General features: G+C 38.5%; 1 protein-coding gene across 3 annotated transcripts in view; it reads right to left on the minus strand.

Moving 5' to 3' along the window:
• EFR3A (EFR3 homolog A) overlaps window positions 1–16,001 on the minus strand; it is a 145,510-nt gene that overhangs the window by 15,359 nt on the left and 114,150 nt on the right. For all 3 annotated transcript variants that reach the window (XM_006258860.4, XM_019481773.2, XM_059723742.1), the window contains 6 exons: window positions 14,627–14,799; window positions 14,012–14,087; window positions 10,857–11,018; window positions 3,578–3,709; window positions 2,766–2,830; window positions 1,029–1,156 (listed from right to left, as the gene is read on the minus strand). In XM_006258860.4, coding sequence (XP_006258922.2) covers window positions 1,029–1,156; window positions 2,766–2,830; window positions 3,578–3,709; window positions 10,857–11,018; window positions 14,012–14,087; window positions 14,627–14,799 — 736 coding nt within the window. The remainder of the gene's footprint in view (window positions 1–1,028; window positions 1,157–2,765; window positions 2,831–3,577; window positions 3,710–10,856; window positions 11,019–14,011; window positions 14,088–14,626; window positions 14,800–16,001) is intronic.

The following is a 16,001-nucleotide window of genomic DNA, read 5'->3' on the forward strand; positions in this document are numbered from 1 at the left end:
AACAGAAAGAAAGACCTCTAATTTCTTCCAACACTTAATTTTTTTTCAGCAGAATGGGGCTGTAACAAAATTAAGTTGTCTACTTAAGAAGTTTGTACTTGTTACCACAACCTTTAAAAATCCCATAAACCATTAAAATTAATAAATTGGGACTAGATGAAAGTTCTCACAGAGCTTTTTTTTGTTGTTAAAAATGTTAATTCAATGAAACCAAAAATATTTTACTAGAACACATCAAATTAGTTTACATTTTTATGGAAATCAAAATTCAAAGTGTTTTTTTTTTAAACTTATTCTATTACATCATCAATCTAAGGTCAATATATATTTTAATATTCCTTTTCACTATAAACTCCAACATTTTATTTTTTGTCCTGATTTTGACTATATTACATTTCAAAATCTCAGACTGTTCTACTACATGGAAATTTTGTTTTTCCTACGCAGTGCTAATCTTGCACCTGTAATCATTAGTTCAGGTCATTTTTTGAAAAGCATAACCACCAAAATAAAATAACGACGTTACTCATTCAAGTACTTCTGAACAACCAAATAAGGCCCCGATTCAGAAAAGACTAAAAATGATAAATCCAACCCTTTTTAGGAAAGCAAGCTAGTCACATGATTACTTTTAAGTATATATGTTAGAGTCCTTTCGATCATTTACATTTAAATGTCCTCCCTAAAATAGGGATGTGCTTTTCTAAATCAGGGCATAATTTATTTAAAAAAAAATACACACACACACACACACACACACATATATACATACACACACAGAACATCTGTAACAACCCCTTTTTCCTCTGCTTAATCTTCACAGAAAACAATTTGAATTAGAGAAACTTCAAATATTTTCTGTACCAAGAGCAAATTCTTATTTCTGAAGAATTTTGTGATTATACCCTCAATGCATTTGATTCCAAGTATTTAAATTACATACATTTTGGATGAAGTGATAGACAAGGCATAAAAATGAATTATGAATAGTTGCTACTGTAACAGATGTACCATTTATCAATGCTCACCTGTTACTTGGGGCACATATGGAACTGACAGTCTTTCCACACTGTATCCGCTGCCACCTAATGACTCTGCAATCTTGTTTGTCAGGAAAAACAAATTTTTTTCGTGCTTCTCCAAGGATTTTGGAAAACTATTAAACATACATTAACAGTTAATATTTACTGACATGGATCAAAAAAAAAAAATTCTTTCACAAGTTTTCAGTCAATTCGAGAGGAGAAAGCAGAAACATTTGGATGGAAATAAAGATAATTCAACTGGTCACATGCCAATACTAACTTCTCTGCACAGTTTTTTAATACTAAGAGTGAACTCACTATATCTGGATTATCTGAAATTTAGAACTATTTATCCTTCACATAGTCTGGGCTTTAACTATTTTGGCCTCTTGTCAATTTATCCACTACCTCAAAGATGTAAAGTAATCACAAAGAAAGAAAAAGATGTTTTTTATTCTTGAATTCAAGAACAATTTCTCCAGTATGTTTTTCATGGGGTTGAAAGATCATGATTAGACAATAATTCTTTTTGTTTGGTGTAGTGCTCACATTGTAAAGTGCTTAGGATATCACACTGTGACTGCTTACAGATGTTAAAAAAACAAAACAAAAAACAAAACAAAAACCCGGCGCATTACTTTAATCCCTGCATGCTCCTTTGATGATACCAGCACATGCCCAGAAGAGGTAGCGTGTTAGTTAGACCTGGCTTGCCTGACGTTTGTATAGGCTGGGCATTTTAGTGGGGCTTTTCTGGAGTTTTTAATCTAACAGGTGATTGAATTGACTTTAGATAAAAGCACCAAAAAGCCCTGCTGAAGCGCTTAATCTATATGGACGCTGCGGAGCCAAGTCGAAGTAACGCGCTGCTTCTTCTGGTAACGCGCCCGGGGGGTAGGGGTTGTGGTTTTTTTAATATCTACAAGCAGCCTGTATCTTTAAGTTATCCACTGAGGCTCTCCCTACACATTATGGGTATTGTGCAATTAACTGGTTAATTGTGCAACTACCTTCAGACCAGCTACACATGCAAAGTACTTATCACACAATAAAAAGCTTCAACCAACTATAAAGTTATTACACATTATCGAGGTCTAACTTTATAGTTGATTGCTATCAAGCTTTAATTTGCATGTGTAGCAGGGTCTCCCCTGAGGCTGGGAGCCCCATCAGCTGTGGAGGCTCCCAGTTGTAGGGGTGTACCTTACCCCTTACCGAACAATCTCACTGTCCTGGACTGCATGAAACTCCTGGGACAGGAGGATCGCCCCTGGGGTGATCTCCCGCTACGTGAGCGCGATCCTCCCACACTGCAGGCATTTCATGAACTCCAGAGTGGGAAGACCAGGAATAAGAAGTGATGGGATCCAATACGTGATCCCACAATTGCTCCTCCATACACGTGTGGCATTGCAGGAGACACAATTTGTGTGAATTGTGCATAGATCTTATTGTACTTTTACCTGCACATGTAGAGGGGGCCTAAGATACCTAAAATTGCTCAAGTGCCACAGCATCAAGATTCAGGTATATCGGATTAAATTAATTAAATAATTAATATAAAATGCTGAGTGTCCCATTTTATTTCTTTAATACTAACTTGCCCTCTCCTGAGAATATGTTCCTTGAATATTTTATGTCAGTTCTCCAGGTAGTCAACCTACTCCTATGACGTACACAGTACAAAATATATTTAAATGCATCCCCATCTGTTCTATTATAAATTATATATCTTCATACGTGCACTTGTTGAATATGTTTTCTGGAAGAAAATAGGGTGCTTCCACAGTTCTAGTTTCAATGACCTGTAAAACAAGAAAAACTAGAGTCTGTTTTGAAGGAATGAATGAAACCTTTTCAATCTTATATTTACATATTTAAACGTGTGTGCATATGTAAATTAGCGTACTTATTGCAACCTACTGCAAAAGAGCATTTCTAGTTTGAACAAACTAAATTTTATTTCCTGAAATAACCTGCATCTAACAACTGCTTAAGTTGCTGACTGCAGACCAGATTGTTAGCTGGAGCAAATCAGTACATCTTCACTGAAGGTTACATAGCTACAATGGTAATGGATCTGGTCCATTAAAGAATGAAATATACTGCTATACTAAAAGGTGATTGTTCTCTAATGTGCTAGCTGGCCTGAAAGACTGATATAGTAGTACTGGTAGATATAGAATATTCTTAGAAAAATTAGATCTCATTATTACATAGTTTATATCCATTCTCTCCCTAGAATCTCACACAATGAACCTAACTCAATACTGCTATGGTTCTGCAGTGGGATACTGAGAAATGTGCCCTCTGGTACAGTTATTAGGCAGACAGTTGCTACAGATTTGAATACCAATACAAGTTATGAAAAAGTAGGAAGTGCTTGTAAGAACATAACGGTAGCATTTTCACATATTCTACCTACTACAGTTAGTGTTTTAATCTCAGTATCTCATCAGCATAGAAAAATAAACTATTATTTAGCAAAAGTTATTTAAATAGTATACAGCAGGAAATACATTAAAAAAAAAGGAGGCTCGTTCCAGACTTACTTTGCTGACATGTTGGCAAAAGGCAGGGACTGCAATCATCTGACTTAGAAAATTGAGGTAAGCTGCAACCAATGCCATGATCCCACAGCGATTGAACACTGGCAAGTTATCCTCATTAATGATGGCAATGTCCTACAACAAACAGAAAAACACCAAGTGGCCCAAAGTTTGCAAAATTCTCCTGTATTAATACAACTACTTCATGCTCAAAACCTAGGGATTTCCAGTCGGTAGGATATGAATAACTAATGGAACCGATGGGCGTTATGGATAGAAAATAAGGTAAAAAAATGCCTTTTGACAGTTCTGTTCTTCTGCCACATAACTATACTCCCCCCACTCTAAACGCAATATTCTTCCCCAGAAATTAGAATCTATTTAAAACTATGGATTTTACACAGAATCTGAAGAAGGTAGAGAATATACTAGTGTGGAGTGCCAGACAACGCAAAAGCATACACATCAGCTAATCACTCCTAACCGCATCCTTAGGAAGACAGGATTTTGATTTTACACACAAGGAAGCAGACATAGGCTATGGACAAACATAAGTGCTTCAAAAGGGGGTGGGGAGCTGCATCTTCAAAATGCACATTTCCTGATTTTGTTCATTCTTCTACAATTGCCAGCCTCTCTTCAATAAATGCTAGGACAGGCACTCAATTCCAGTATTGCAAATGTTAGGGAAACAGCTCGAATACATGGTAAGGTGGAACACACACGTGTCCTAGGCCTCTGGTTGGGGAGCAACAAAGGCTATGTACAGACATTCATTTTCTGTTGAGAGAATAGCTGTTCTCCTGGTAAAGCCAGAAGTGTACACGCATTCAGGCTTTTTGTCCCAGAGCAAAAATGGCTGGTCTGGGGGAACCCCCCCTCGCGCCCCCCAGAACAAGCAAGGTTAAATTGCTGAATGCTGGGAGACTGAATGGCTGTACGTGTCCCCTGGCTTCACTCCTCCTGGGGACCAGAAGGGGCAGAGCTGAGGGAAAGGTTCCCATGTTTTCCCAAGACCAGGGTTACTCCAGTCTTGAGGAGGTGTAGAGGGCAGCTGCTCTCATCCCTCCTGTAGACCCGGAGTAGAGAGGTGAAGGCCCAGAAAAGAACCAGAAAAATTCAGAAAAAAACCTATTCCCCCCCCTCCCCCAGACTTTTTTTTTGTTTTTTTTCCGAAAAAATAGGAAAAATTGATTTTTAAAAAATTACAAAAAAACCTCTTATGGATTATTTTCTTTTACAATGATGAATAAAATGTTTAAGAGAGGGTGTTCATATACTGCTACCCTTTAGTCCCCCAAAATGTTTTCTAATAACTGTAATAGGAAGACTTATGCAAGACTATCTACAGCATCAGATCATTACAACTCCTGTACATCGAGGACAAGCAATACAGTCCAACTCAAATGCAAGAGCAGGATACATTTCTGCCCCAGGGGACACTGCTAATTTTCACAAGAGAAGGAAGAAGGATTCAGTGCTTTCTTTGCTTTTGGACTTCCTCTATTGTTGACTTTTGATCTAGAGGTTGGTGGATCTGCTCCTGGCCTCAAAGGACTGGGAGTGGACACTGGCAGCAACCTTCATTCATTCCTGTAGAGATTAGAAACAAGAAGCTTATTGCCCTGCTTGCTCAAAAGTCCCTGGAGAAGAGACAGAGCAAGTCTAAAGTTTCTGGAGTTGGAAAGAATCTGCCTCCTCCTGGTCCTGTGACCTTGAGATCCACAGAAGTACAGAAGCAGCACAAAGGAGCTGATAGAAAGTGTATTTCTTTATTGAAAGGTAAGAGTTGAAATTTCTCTGCATTCAGTATATTAAACTATATTTTAGCTGCATTAATATATTTTCATAACCTATGTCATTCATAATTGAATTCCTACTAATCTGATGTTTTGTGACAAGTCACCCAACCTTAGCAGTGAGGTGAGGCCTGCAGGGCAGGGAAGTTGCTCATAGTTAACTCTGAGGAGGCCTAACCTCCATCCATTACTTAATTTGTACATGCTGTAGCTTAGTATTTATACGGGCAAGCTAGCTACTAAATTACATTTTTCTTTTTTCCTTCCTCAGCAAAATGGTACGACCAACTTCTAGCATATTGAAGCATTTTCATACTGCAAGTTATTCTGAGAAAAAACGTGATTTGCAAATACTGTCAAAGGAAATACGCATTTCCAAATGCTACTAGGACAACCAAACACATCCTTGTATTGAAGAAGTGTCCTGCAGACATTAAAAAAATCCTTCATGGGTGTAAGTGAGGAGGAGGTCGATCATGATGATGATGAAAGTGCAAGTAGCTCTTTCCAGCATTCTCAATCCAGAAGTCCTACTGCTGCTGCTGCTTCTTCTATAACATCAGCATCACAAAGGGTTGCCCAACCAACATCCTCAAGTAACCAAATACTACAACTAACTGTATGCAAAAGACTCTCAATAGCTTAATTTGTAGACAAGATGGCACCTGAAAAATCAGGAAAAAATTGACTAAGCTCTTGCAAGAGCAATATATTCTTCTGGGATGCCATTCTCAATAACTGAAAATGCATACTGGCAGGAAGCTTTTAAATTACTAGAGCATCATACCATTTGCCCAGCAGACATTCTTTGAGCAAGCCTCTTTTAGAGTCAGAATATGAACACATAATGCAATCTGTACAAGGATAAACCAACGAAGCACTGCGTCTTGCAGTACTTCCAGATGGATGGACAAATGTGCGAGGAGAAGGAATCATAAACTTTTGTGATAACACCTCAACTAGTTTTTTTTACAGAAGCATTGAAACAGGAGAGAACAGGCATACTGCAGAGTATATCAGTAGTAAAATATGTGAAGTCTTACAGAAGATTGGGAGTGGTAAAGTATTTGTGTTGCTGACTGACCATGCAAGTAACATGAAAGCAGCATGGGAGATCATAATGGATAAATACCAACATGTTACTGCAATAGGATGTGCATCCCATGGGCTAAACTTGCTTCTTAATGACATCATGAGGTTGGACACTATGCAAAAGATCTATAGAAGAGCAAAAGTAGTTATAAAACATGTAAAACTTACTCATATGGTAGCTGTAGTCTTTAAGAAGCAGCAGGAAGGAAATAATGCAAAGAATAATGTAGTGACACTCAAACTGTATAGTAAAACTAGATGGGGTGGAGTGGTAATCTCATTTAAAAGGTTACTTAAAAACAAAGCAGCTCTTCAAGAAACAGTAAAAACTGAGAATCTTAAAAGTACCCAGAAGTATAAGGAACACTACTTGATGAGGATGTCTTCTGGGTTCAGCTGCAGAACTCCCTGAAGATTCTAAAGCCACTTTCTTCAGCAATCACTGCATTTGAATCAGACAGTGCACTTTTGTCAGACATTCCTTACCAAATGGAACAGATAAAAATCAATTGCTTTTGAGAATCTAAGTGCATCTCCGTTTACAAGTACAGAAGAAAGAAAAGTGAAAGACTTTATTAACAGACAGGAAGAATTTTGTTGCCAATCAAATCATGCTGCTGCAAGTCTCTTGGATCTAAGATTCAAAGGCAGAAATGTTAATGATGATAGTGCTGCTATTGCATTTGACTGAATTACAAAACAAGCAACACACTTAGGACTTGATGTTGGAAAGGTACTTTCAAATGTTGCAGAATACAGAACATCTTCAGGTATTTGGTCCAGAAATTCAGCCTGGGACTTTGCCAAGCATATCCCTCTTGCAAGATGGTGGCAAGGCCTTTTCACAACACAGCCTCTGACTCCTCTTGCTTCTTGCCTGCTTCATATTCCTCCATCTTGTGCAGCATGTGAAAGAAACTAGTCTATGTTTGGAAATACTCACACCAAATAAAGAAATAAACTAACACATGGAAGAGTAGAGAAGCTGGTCTCAATCCGGGCAAACCTCCAGTTTGCAGAAGTTCATGAAGATAATAACAATGAAGGATCAGAAGAATCAGAAAAAGCAGATACTGCTGATAGTGACAGCTTTGAAAATGAGACTGATTAAACAAAGTTTCATGTAGCAAAATTTGTATTCAAGGAGTCTTGGTTTATTCCTTTTTTTTCTCAGCGATTTTTCTAAAAATGAGTGCTTTCTGTATCTGCTTGACACTGTGGAGGAGTCCAGAATACATAATAACTTTCTTTGTTTTACTACAATGTTGATGGTTTCTTCTATTTTCAACTTTAATTTTTGCCTGCTTCTCATAAAAACTAGCAAAAATGAAGAGATGCTAGGTTCCTTAGAGTTCAGCAGCTTGTAGCTCCATTTGTAACAAAAATTAAAAACATTTTAAAGTAAATCCAATTAGTAAATTTGTAATTATTGTCTGAATAAACTACACTTTTAAATTTAATAATTATATGAAACATGATAACTTTATGAGCAAACCAAGTTATACACGATACATTCTATGTTCTTAAAATAGTAAAGTGAATTTAGATCTGTAAAGGGTGCTAAGAAAATAAGTACTGCATATATTTTAATTTTTCCCCAGATTTCCATCCCCCCCCCCAAAGCCCCCCAGAAAAAATGTGGTTTTCTCCCCATGGCTTCAAAATTTCCGGAAATTTTACATCTCTAACCTGGAGGGGAGAAGTAGCCAGCAGCTACTCCTACTGGCTTCTCACAACAGTTTTCCATATGAAAATCTTTGCCAGGCTGTTCCCCCCTACTCAGCTGCTGGGCACCGGGAGCCAAGTGGCAAGGATCAGCGCAGCTCCCTGCATGCTTCTCACATTGGGAGTTATCAGTATAAGAAGCAGGCAGGGGTTCTGTTCTGCTGCTCTCTCTGCTCGACTCCTGGAAAGAGGGAGCAGCTCTGTCACCTGGCTGGGAAGAGGGAAGAGAACAGCGAGGAACAGCCCTCAAGCCCCTTCTCTGAGCCAGGGAAGTGCCCGACTTCAGAAAGGGGCAATGGGCTGTGCCTCATTGCTACCTTCCCCTGTCAGGCCAGTTCAGGGGGGAGGAAGAGGAGAGGAGCAGTTACTGGTGTTCCCTGTCTTGCACCCTGAAGATCAGGAGAAGAGCTGTGCGTGGCCTGCTCCTCACCTTCCCCAGAATGACATCAGATGGAGGTAGTTGCACTGCCTGTCGCTTGCACTGTGCACAGCTCCAAGCGACCCAGGAGAACTCAGCGGGGCTCCCAAAAGGCTCCCTGACAGCTTGCCACTGGAGAATATAGCACTTTAGCTCAATTTTGCCCAAGAGAAAAGAGATAGAGGGATCTTCATGGCTGGAGGTGCACCCTCTCTCTCTCTTTTTGCGCAAGAGCCAGTGCTCTTGCATGAAAAAACACTCAAATAGCTCTTACAATCTCATTTTGTGTTTGGAGAAGGGTATTTCTCCTAGCACAAATATAACAACTGCCCATAGCAAAAGGCAGTTTTTAAGTAAACGAATTTTGTGTTGAAGAAATTAACGAAAAAAAAATTAAGGTTTTTTTTTAATTATTTAGAAACAGACCCAGGCTGTATTTTCAAAAATAAGGTTTCTAAATAAATGACTTTTAACATTTTTAAAGATGGTGAGCAGTTTTTTGTGCTGAAGTCCCAGTTAAGTTCTCAAATATACATTTGGCACCATTGAGTAATTCCCATCTCAAAAGCCAACCTAAACAAATTCCTCTGATTACTCAGCTTTTTAGATTCATATTCTTCTTATGGGCATTTTCAGCCTCACCCACACAAGCAAAGATGTCTCTGTGTTAAAGGGATATATTAATTGCCAAAGGCAGAAATCTTGTTTCAGACTAGTTTCATTATTTGCACTCTGGTAAAGTTCCTCCCCTTGCTTTAGTCAATAAGGGTCTTCTGGATGAGTGACATTTTACAGTTAAGATGCACATTTTCTAGTTCAGCCATCTTTTGATGCATCAAGGGAAAGGGCTGGTGGCAGGAGGAAAGAACTTGATCAGAATACAGGGAATAGACTCTATGGCTTCACATTCTTCTAAAGGGCTGACTGTACTGGACTAACAGCGGATTTCTAACAGATAAGGAACACAGAGAACTATATAGCATAAAACCCTTGTATACTTTTATTATTCAAGAAAGAGCAAGGGGTGCACTGATAAAGACTTTTTGGGTTGATACTGATGGGCGATTATTAAAGAGCCATATTGGCTGATAACAATCCGACTGCCGATATGCAACCCAGGAGCTTGGAGAGTAGCTTCAGGCTGGTAAGTCTGTGGTGGGGAAGGGCATGGGGGGCAGATCAAGGCCCCCACAGCAAGAGAGGGAGTGGGGCTGGGGCAGAGGCAGGGGTTGCACAGCCGGGGCAGGGCAGGGAATGGAGCCATGAGGGCTCATCAGTGGGTGTGGGGGAGGGTTGGCTCCTGCCACTGCACATACCCCTGGGGCAGGCATGGGGGGCATGTGCCCGTCAGATCTGTGCACTGTTCATTATGGGCCAGGCTCTTCCTGGTAGGAGGGTGAAGGTTGGGTTGGGGCTGCACTTGGGGTGGGCAGGGCAGGCAGTGGCGCTGGGAGGGGGGCTACAGTGAATTTTGGGGTGGCTGTAGCCCCCTCATAGTCCTCCTCCCAGTGCTGCTGCTGCCCACCCTGAGCACAGTCCCAGCCCAGCCCTGCCTCCATTGGGAAGAGCCCAGTACTAGCCCTGAGTGCCCAGCAGGCAGCCTGCCCTCACCCTACACACAGTTCCAGTGGGCACATGCCCCCCCACCCTTGCCTTCCCCAGGGATGCGCACAATGGTGGGAGCTATCCCGCACACTTCTGGATGAGCCGTGACTGTCCTGTGCCCCGGCTGCACAGTGCCTGCTCCTGCTGTAGCCCCAGGCCCACTCCCTCCCTCACCATGAGAGCCTTGATCTGCCCCACCATGCCCCTTCCCTCTCCAAGCCCCTTCCCCCCCCCCCCCCCCCAAAACATACTGGCCGGACACTTGTCTCCAAGCTGCCAGGCTGCACTTCTGGCTGCGTGCATCAGCGACATTATCGGCCACATCAGCCAAAAAAGGCCAATTGCTGATAATGTCAATTTTAATTTTACTGCTGCTGATAAAGTAGGACCTCTAGAAGGAGCATCAGGAAATTTCCTGGTCTTCTTTGATAGCCAGGTATGCTTTGGGGAAAGAATGTATAGAACTGAAGTTGATACTAAATTTGGTGATAGCCACACAAGGAAAGAATGTCTTAGCTCATTTGGTATCTTCTGCATCAATTATTTATTGATTAGATTTAGACGGAATGGTGTGGTTGCAGGTTTGAGTGTTAATGTATACATTTAAGGTCTCCAACCATACATCTTCATTTCAGAAGCATACCTGCAAAGCAATGGCCAGTCGAATGAGGTCAATGACCACTTCTTCATTAGCTAGTTCAATCGTGGTAAGTGCTAGAGATGTGTACAGCAATTCAAAGTTCTTTTCAACATTGTCGTCTTCTTTACAGCCTAAGTAAATGTGCCTATACAACTGCTGTCCATGCTAAAAAGGAAGAAAAAGATTGTGAGCATTATGTTTAGAGACTACTTTAAAATATATGCAAGTGCAGGAGATTAAACAAAAAGCACTCATTTTCCACCTTGATTAGCATTTTAGAGTAACATGCAAACCCAAATTGACACAAATCACACATTAATTCTATCCGCTCAGTACAATGTTTACATTCAGGTGAAGTACTCAATTATCTTACACCAATTTATAGAAGTGGAGGAAGTGAACAACATATGTTAGGTAAAATTTTCAAACACTCAGGAACCTTAGTCCCTTTTTCAAAAGAAAGGTCTGCAGACAAACTGCACACTGACTCCCATGCGCCTCAATCATTTTTCAATACAGAACTTAAATATAATTGAAAAATGCATGCCTTGTCATCTTGAATAGCAAACCAAACAAGAATAAGGATCTATAACTATCAACCTATGCCTTCAAGACATGTCTTCAGCATCACAAAGGCCTGAGAAAGGTCACACGATGCCCGAAAACTAATCCAGTAACTTTCCCAACTATACAGAAAGGTTTTGCTCTTTATATCACAAAAATAGCTTTAAGAAATTTGTATTTCAAGGAATAAATCCCCAAAATGGTACAGCAGAATGGGGCAAGAATGATTTAGAAGTTTTGTGTACTGAATCCATAGAAGATATAAATGTACTTCAGCTGGCAGCTACAGAGCTCAACTTTCACTCGAGCTCTAGACGCTCATAGACATGAACAAAGAAAATTGTAGCAAAGTCTTCAAGAGGGAAAAAAGGTTTTATTAAAAATAGGAAATAAAGTATTCAATGTGGGGTAAATTATTGGCCTAATTTCATCGTGTATTTATACTGATATATGAATGCTGATAATTTGTACATTTTCACCTACATTAAACTCAAACTTTAGTTTCCCAAAGATATCCAAGGTGGGAAATGCTCTAACTTATATAATGTTCTTTAAAAAGTTGTGACCCAAAGTTTTTACAAAAGATACTATGTCAGTTGTTCTGAACCTCATTAGTCTCAAGGAACCCCTTGGAAAATTCAGTTCTTAGCTTTCATCCGTTTCTTGATTACAGAAAAATCCTGTTGCAAAGAACTCAGAAAAACCATAAATGTCAGAATGTTTCTGACATTGTGGATTCTAATTTGAAATCTCTGGATTTATCTTGTGAATCATGTTTGCACACCTACCAATGTTAATACTGTGCAGCACTGTTAAAATGTTCTCATGGCATTCCAAAATGCCACAGCACCCAAGTTGAGAATCACTATGCCATGTAATACGCATATCGAAGATAACTCATCCAGGCTAGAGAGATTGAATTTTAGGAAATAAAAATGAAATGATTAACATCTTTGAAGCCGAAACAACCCTGGGCTTGAAAATAAAAGGTGCAGGCCTTGCAATGAGCTGGGCTTACAACGACATGCATTTCTCTACCTAAATCTGGCCTTTGATTACCAGAATAAAGACAAAAAGCAATCCCTTTCTAACTCAGTGTCACATATAGACTAGAGGACTAATACATCTCAAATAGTTAAACACTTTTAATGTAGCACAGGGTAATCTTCTCTGAAGTATTAAACCTGTTCTTCTTGTTAAAACTGTTAAGGCTGGAGATCTCTTCATTTCTGATGTTATAAAAATAAAAGCCTAGGCATATGTGAATATTGTATAGAATCCTGACTGTACTGACTTAAGCAAAAGCATGAAAAATCCAACATTTATGTAAAGATTCAACTCAATTTGATCTCAATGTAATGTAAAGAATACTTATGTTTTTGGGCAAATCAAATTTCAACTCTGTTTAAGATCTTTCAGAATAAGTATTTTAAAGAAGAAAGCCAGTTAGCATTATAAAAATACAAAATCAGTATGCTTCTTTCACATTTAATAAGCAGCAAAACATTAATTTCAGACAGAGCGAGATATTGTGATATGGACTATCAATCAAACAGGTCATAGTGAGGTATATTTCTAAAAACCTGCTCAGATTTAGTGATTTTTTTCGAAAAAGCACAAGCTGTATGAAACAGTTCACAATGTCCCAGGAAGTGTTATACTATATAGGAAACCTTAGAACAAACTGAAATCAATAAACGGAATACTTGAAAAAGCCAAGAATAATCTAACTGCAACTCCAATTTTTAAGAGAGTGCCTACCAGCTTTTCCAGGCTGATGAAAGTAATAGCTTCTCCAAACCAGCATTTGAGTAAGTTTAAAACAATATTTCTCTTGTGATTTGAATTGATTTATTCCATAGAAAAACTATTTTTTGTTACAACCAATACAATTTTTTTTCTGTGACTTGCAAGGATATAACTAACAAAGATATTTACATCTCCATGGCCAGAAACTCATGTCAAATAGATACAAACGATTATTTTGGGATCAGGCACAATGAGAAATCAGAGCGGCAAAGCAAAGCCTTAAAGGATAAAGACAACTTTTATTAGTAAGAGATAGTAAACTGAAAAGATATCAAAAAATGTTCCTCTTCAAAAATTCACTTTCCTATTTTCTTGCAAATTTGCCCTTGCATGAGCCTTTTAAAAAAAAGTGTCTTGAAAAAAGCATGCAAGTAAAATATGTAAACACCACATGGAAAAGATGAACAACTCTCTTATTTGGAAATGCACTTTTACAGAAGTTCTTTGGAATTAAATCTGTGCGAAAGGCCACATTAATATAATGGGAGTTCCACAAAAGGTAGTTTCCTTGCAGCATTAGGGTTTTGAGCCCTGGTTCTGAAAACACTTATGCCCCACCCCAAATTTTTTCATGCAAGTTTTCTCACTAAATGCAAGACTAGATGGTCTCTAAAAGTCAAAGTGGTGTCAATATTTCGAAGCCACTGTAAATTAAAATCAAATCATAATCTAAAGATATGCAATTTTATATTGAAATATTGTGGAAGCAAAGACAAGTTAAATTATTCAATCCCACCCCCACCCTTATTTCTTCAGGGAAACAATTAACTGTTTCATGTTATTACCTTTTTCATGAAGCTCACATCTTGCCGCGTAATTTTGTCTCGTTTTATCTTCAGATCAGAAACATCAGGTATAATTCTAGAGGCAACCAAATACATCATTTTATTAAGACAACCTTACCAATTATAAATTTGTAAAGAAAAAGATTTATGGGGAAAAACAGGCTGTGATTGTGTACATACGTGCATGCACACACACTATTCAAAACATTCTTGAACTAATTTCCATTTTAACTATATCCATGTTTGAACAATGACATTCAATTTTCAGTTTTAAAGGAGGAAAACTATAAATGTAATTATGACTCAAGCACAAAACACTTTTACAGCGCAAAAACTGCCTTCCGTGAAGGAAATATACAACTTCAAAATTAATTAAACCATTAACTATTCAGAATGACCATTTAATAGACAGTATATTAGCATTTGGATATGGAAATACCATTCTAACGGTCTCTTTCTATTTTGTTACAGCAAGGCAGAATGATTTACAGGAATGAATAAACAAGACAGATCTGGGGACGGTGTGAAAAGAACCAGTTCCAATAACCTAAAGTCTGGAAAAATAGTGCATTAAAATACTGTGTTTGAAAAAATACAATTAATTATCTGTATTACCTTATTCCTCTAAGTTTTGCTCGGTTGTCATGCCGATCAATAAGATTATGCAATATTTCCAAGACCAACTGCCTTAGTTCAGAGTCTTCCATAAGTGAAGGAGACAGTAAAGGATCAAGAAATGCAGCAGGAAGTGCAGCAGCAATGGTCTTTGCATTATATCCTGAAGTCACCTGTTGTTTAAAAGGACATTACTGTTTACATTAGCACTACTTATGTTTCATTTAAGAAGTCTTTACAAGTCTCATTTTATTTCTGAATAAGTAGGTTTTGTGGCAGTGTTTGTGATGTAGTTCCCTCTCTTCAGCAGAGTTTTCTAATCCCTTCCCACCTTCCTATAAGAAAGCAGTATTTCCTAAACCTAAATTATTTGTGACCAGATATTGCAAGACTGTCTTAATGCAAAGCCTGCACTTCAGACAATAATTACTGCAATTTTTTTTCCTCATTTACAGCCTTATCAAGCCAATGTACACTGGAGTCAATGGAAAGGTGCAACTGATTAACAAGCTCTGAATCATGGCATTAAAGCCCTGGTCTTAAAGTTGCATCAGCATGGGTTCTGCCACCATGAAAGCAGTTGCAGATACAAATCTTCATGTGCACATCTAATCCAATACTTGTACACACTATCGGACTGAACAAAGAATTAAATAGGCTGGAAACTGAAAAAAGACCAAAACCAGATTAAAGCTATTTAGTGTCCTTTAACCTGCCCCTTAACAAGCAAGTAGGGAATGAAGGAAGCTCTCTACCATGCATACTGTCAAGCACTCCTAAGAAGGTGTCCATTTGCAATGAGTCCAGCCTTTGTTTTGATATTGGTTAAATCCAATCTGACTGAAAAGATTATTTAAGTACAAAAGTGCTTCTATCAAACCCTTATAACTTGGTCAAAACAAGCCAGTTTCACTTGAATATTCTAATATAATGCAGCTATTTGACAGATGAAATTTCTAAATCTATTTATTTATGCAAAGTATATGCTGAATTATGAGAATCTGTTTTTCTATTTAAAGCAGGAAACACCTCCGTCTACTCTGAAGACTCAAAAAGCTGAAGTATTTCCTTCTCTCTCAGGAAAGTCTGTGCAGACCTGGAATAGTTCAATACCCAAACCCAGCAATTTAAAAAACGGATGAGCAAATGAAAACAATGAAGAAGAAGGGGCCTAAATAACCCAGAGTCAAGCTATAACAAAATGCACCCACAAGTTTAACCAAGCGATGCTTATGCTGGAGAGTGATATTAATTCAACTATGTGTAAAACTCACTAACTTCACTTTTCTGTTGAAAAGTGTGATGTATTTAGATTTTCTATTTCTATCCAACCACAGGAAAGTGCACTGCTCAGAATTCATGCAGTGTTTTTAGG

This window comes from Alligator mississippiensis, chromosome 3 (genome assembly GCF_030867095.1).
Source record: "Alligator mississippiensis isolate rAllMis1 chromosome 3, rAllMis1, whole genome shotgun sequence".
NCBI classification, from domain to species: Eukaryota; Metazoa; Chordata; order Crocodylia; family Alligatoridae; genus Alligator; species Alligator mississippiensis.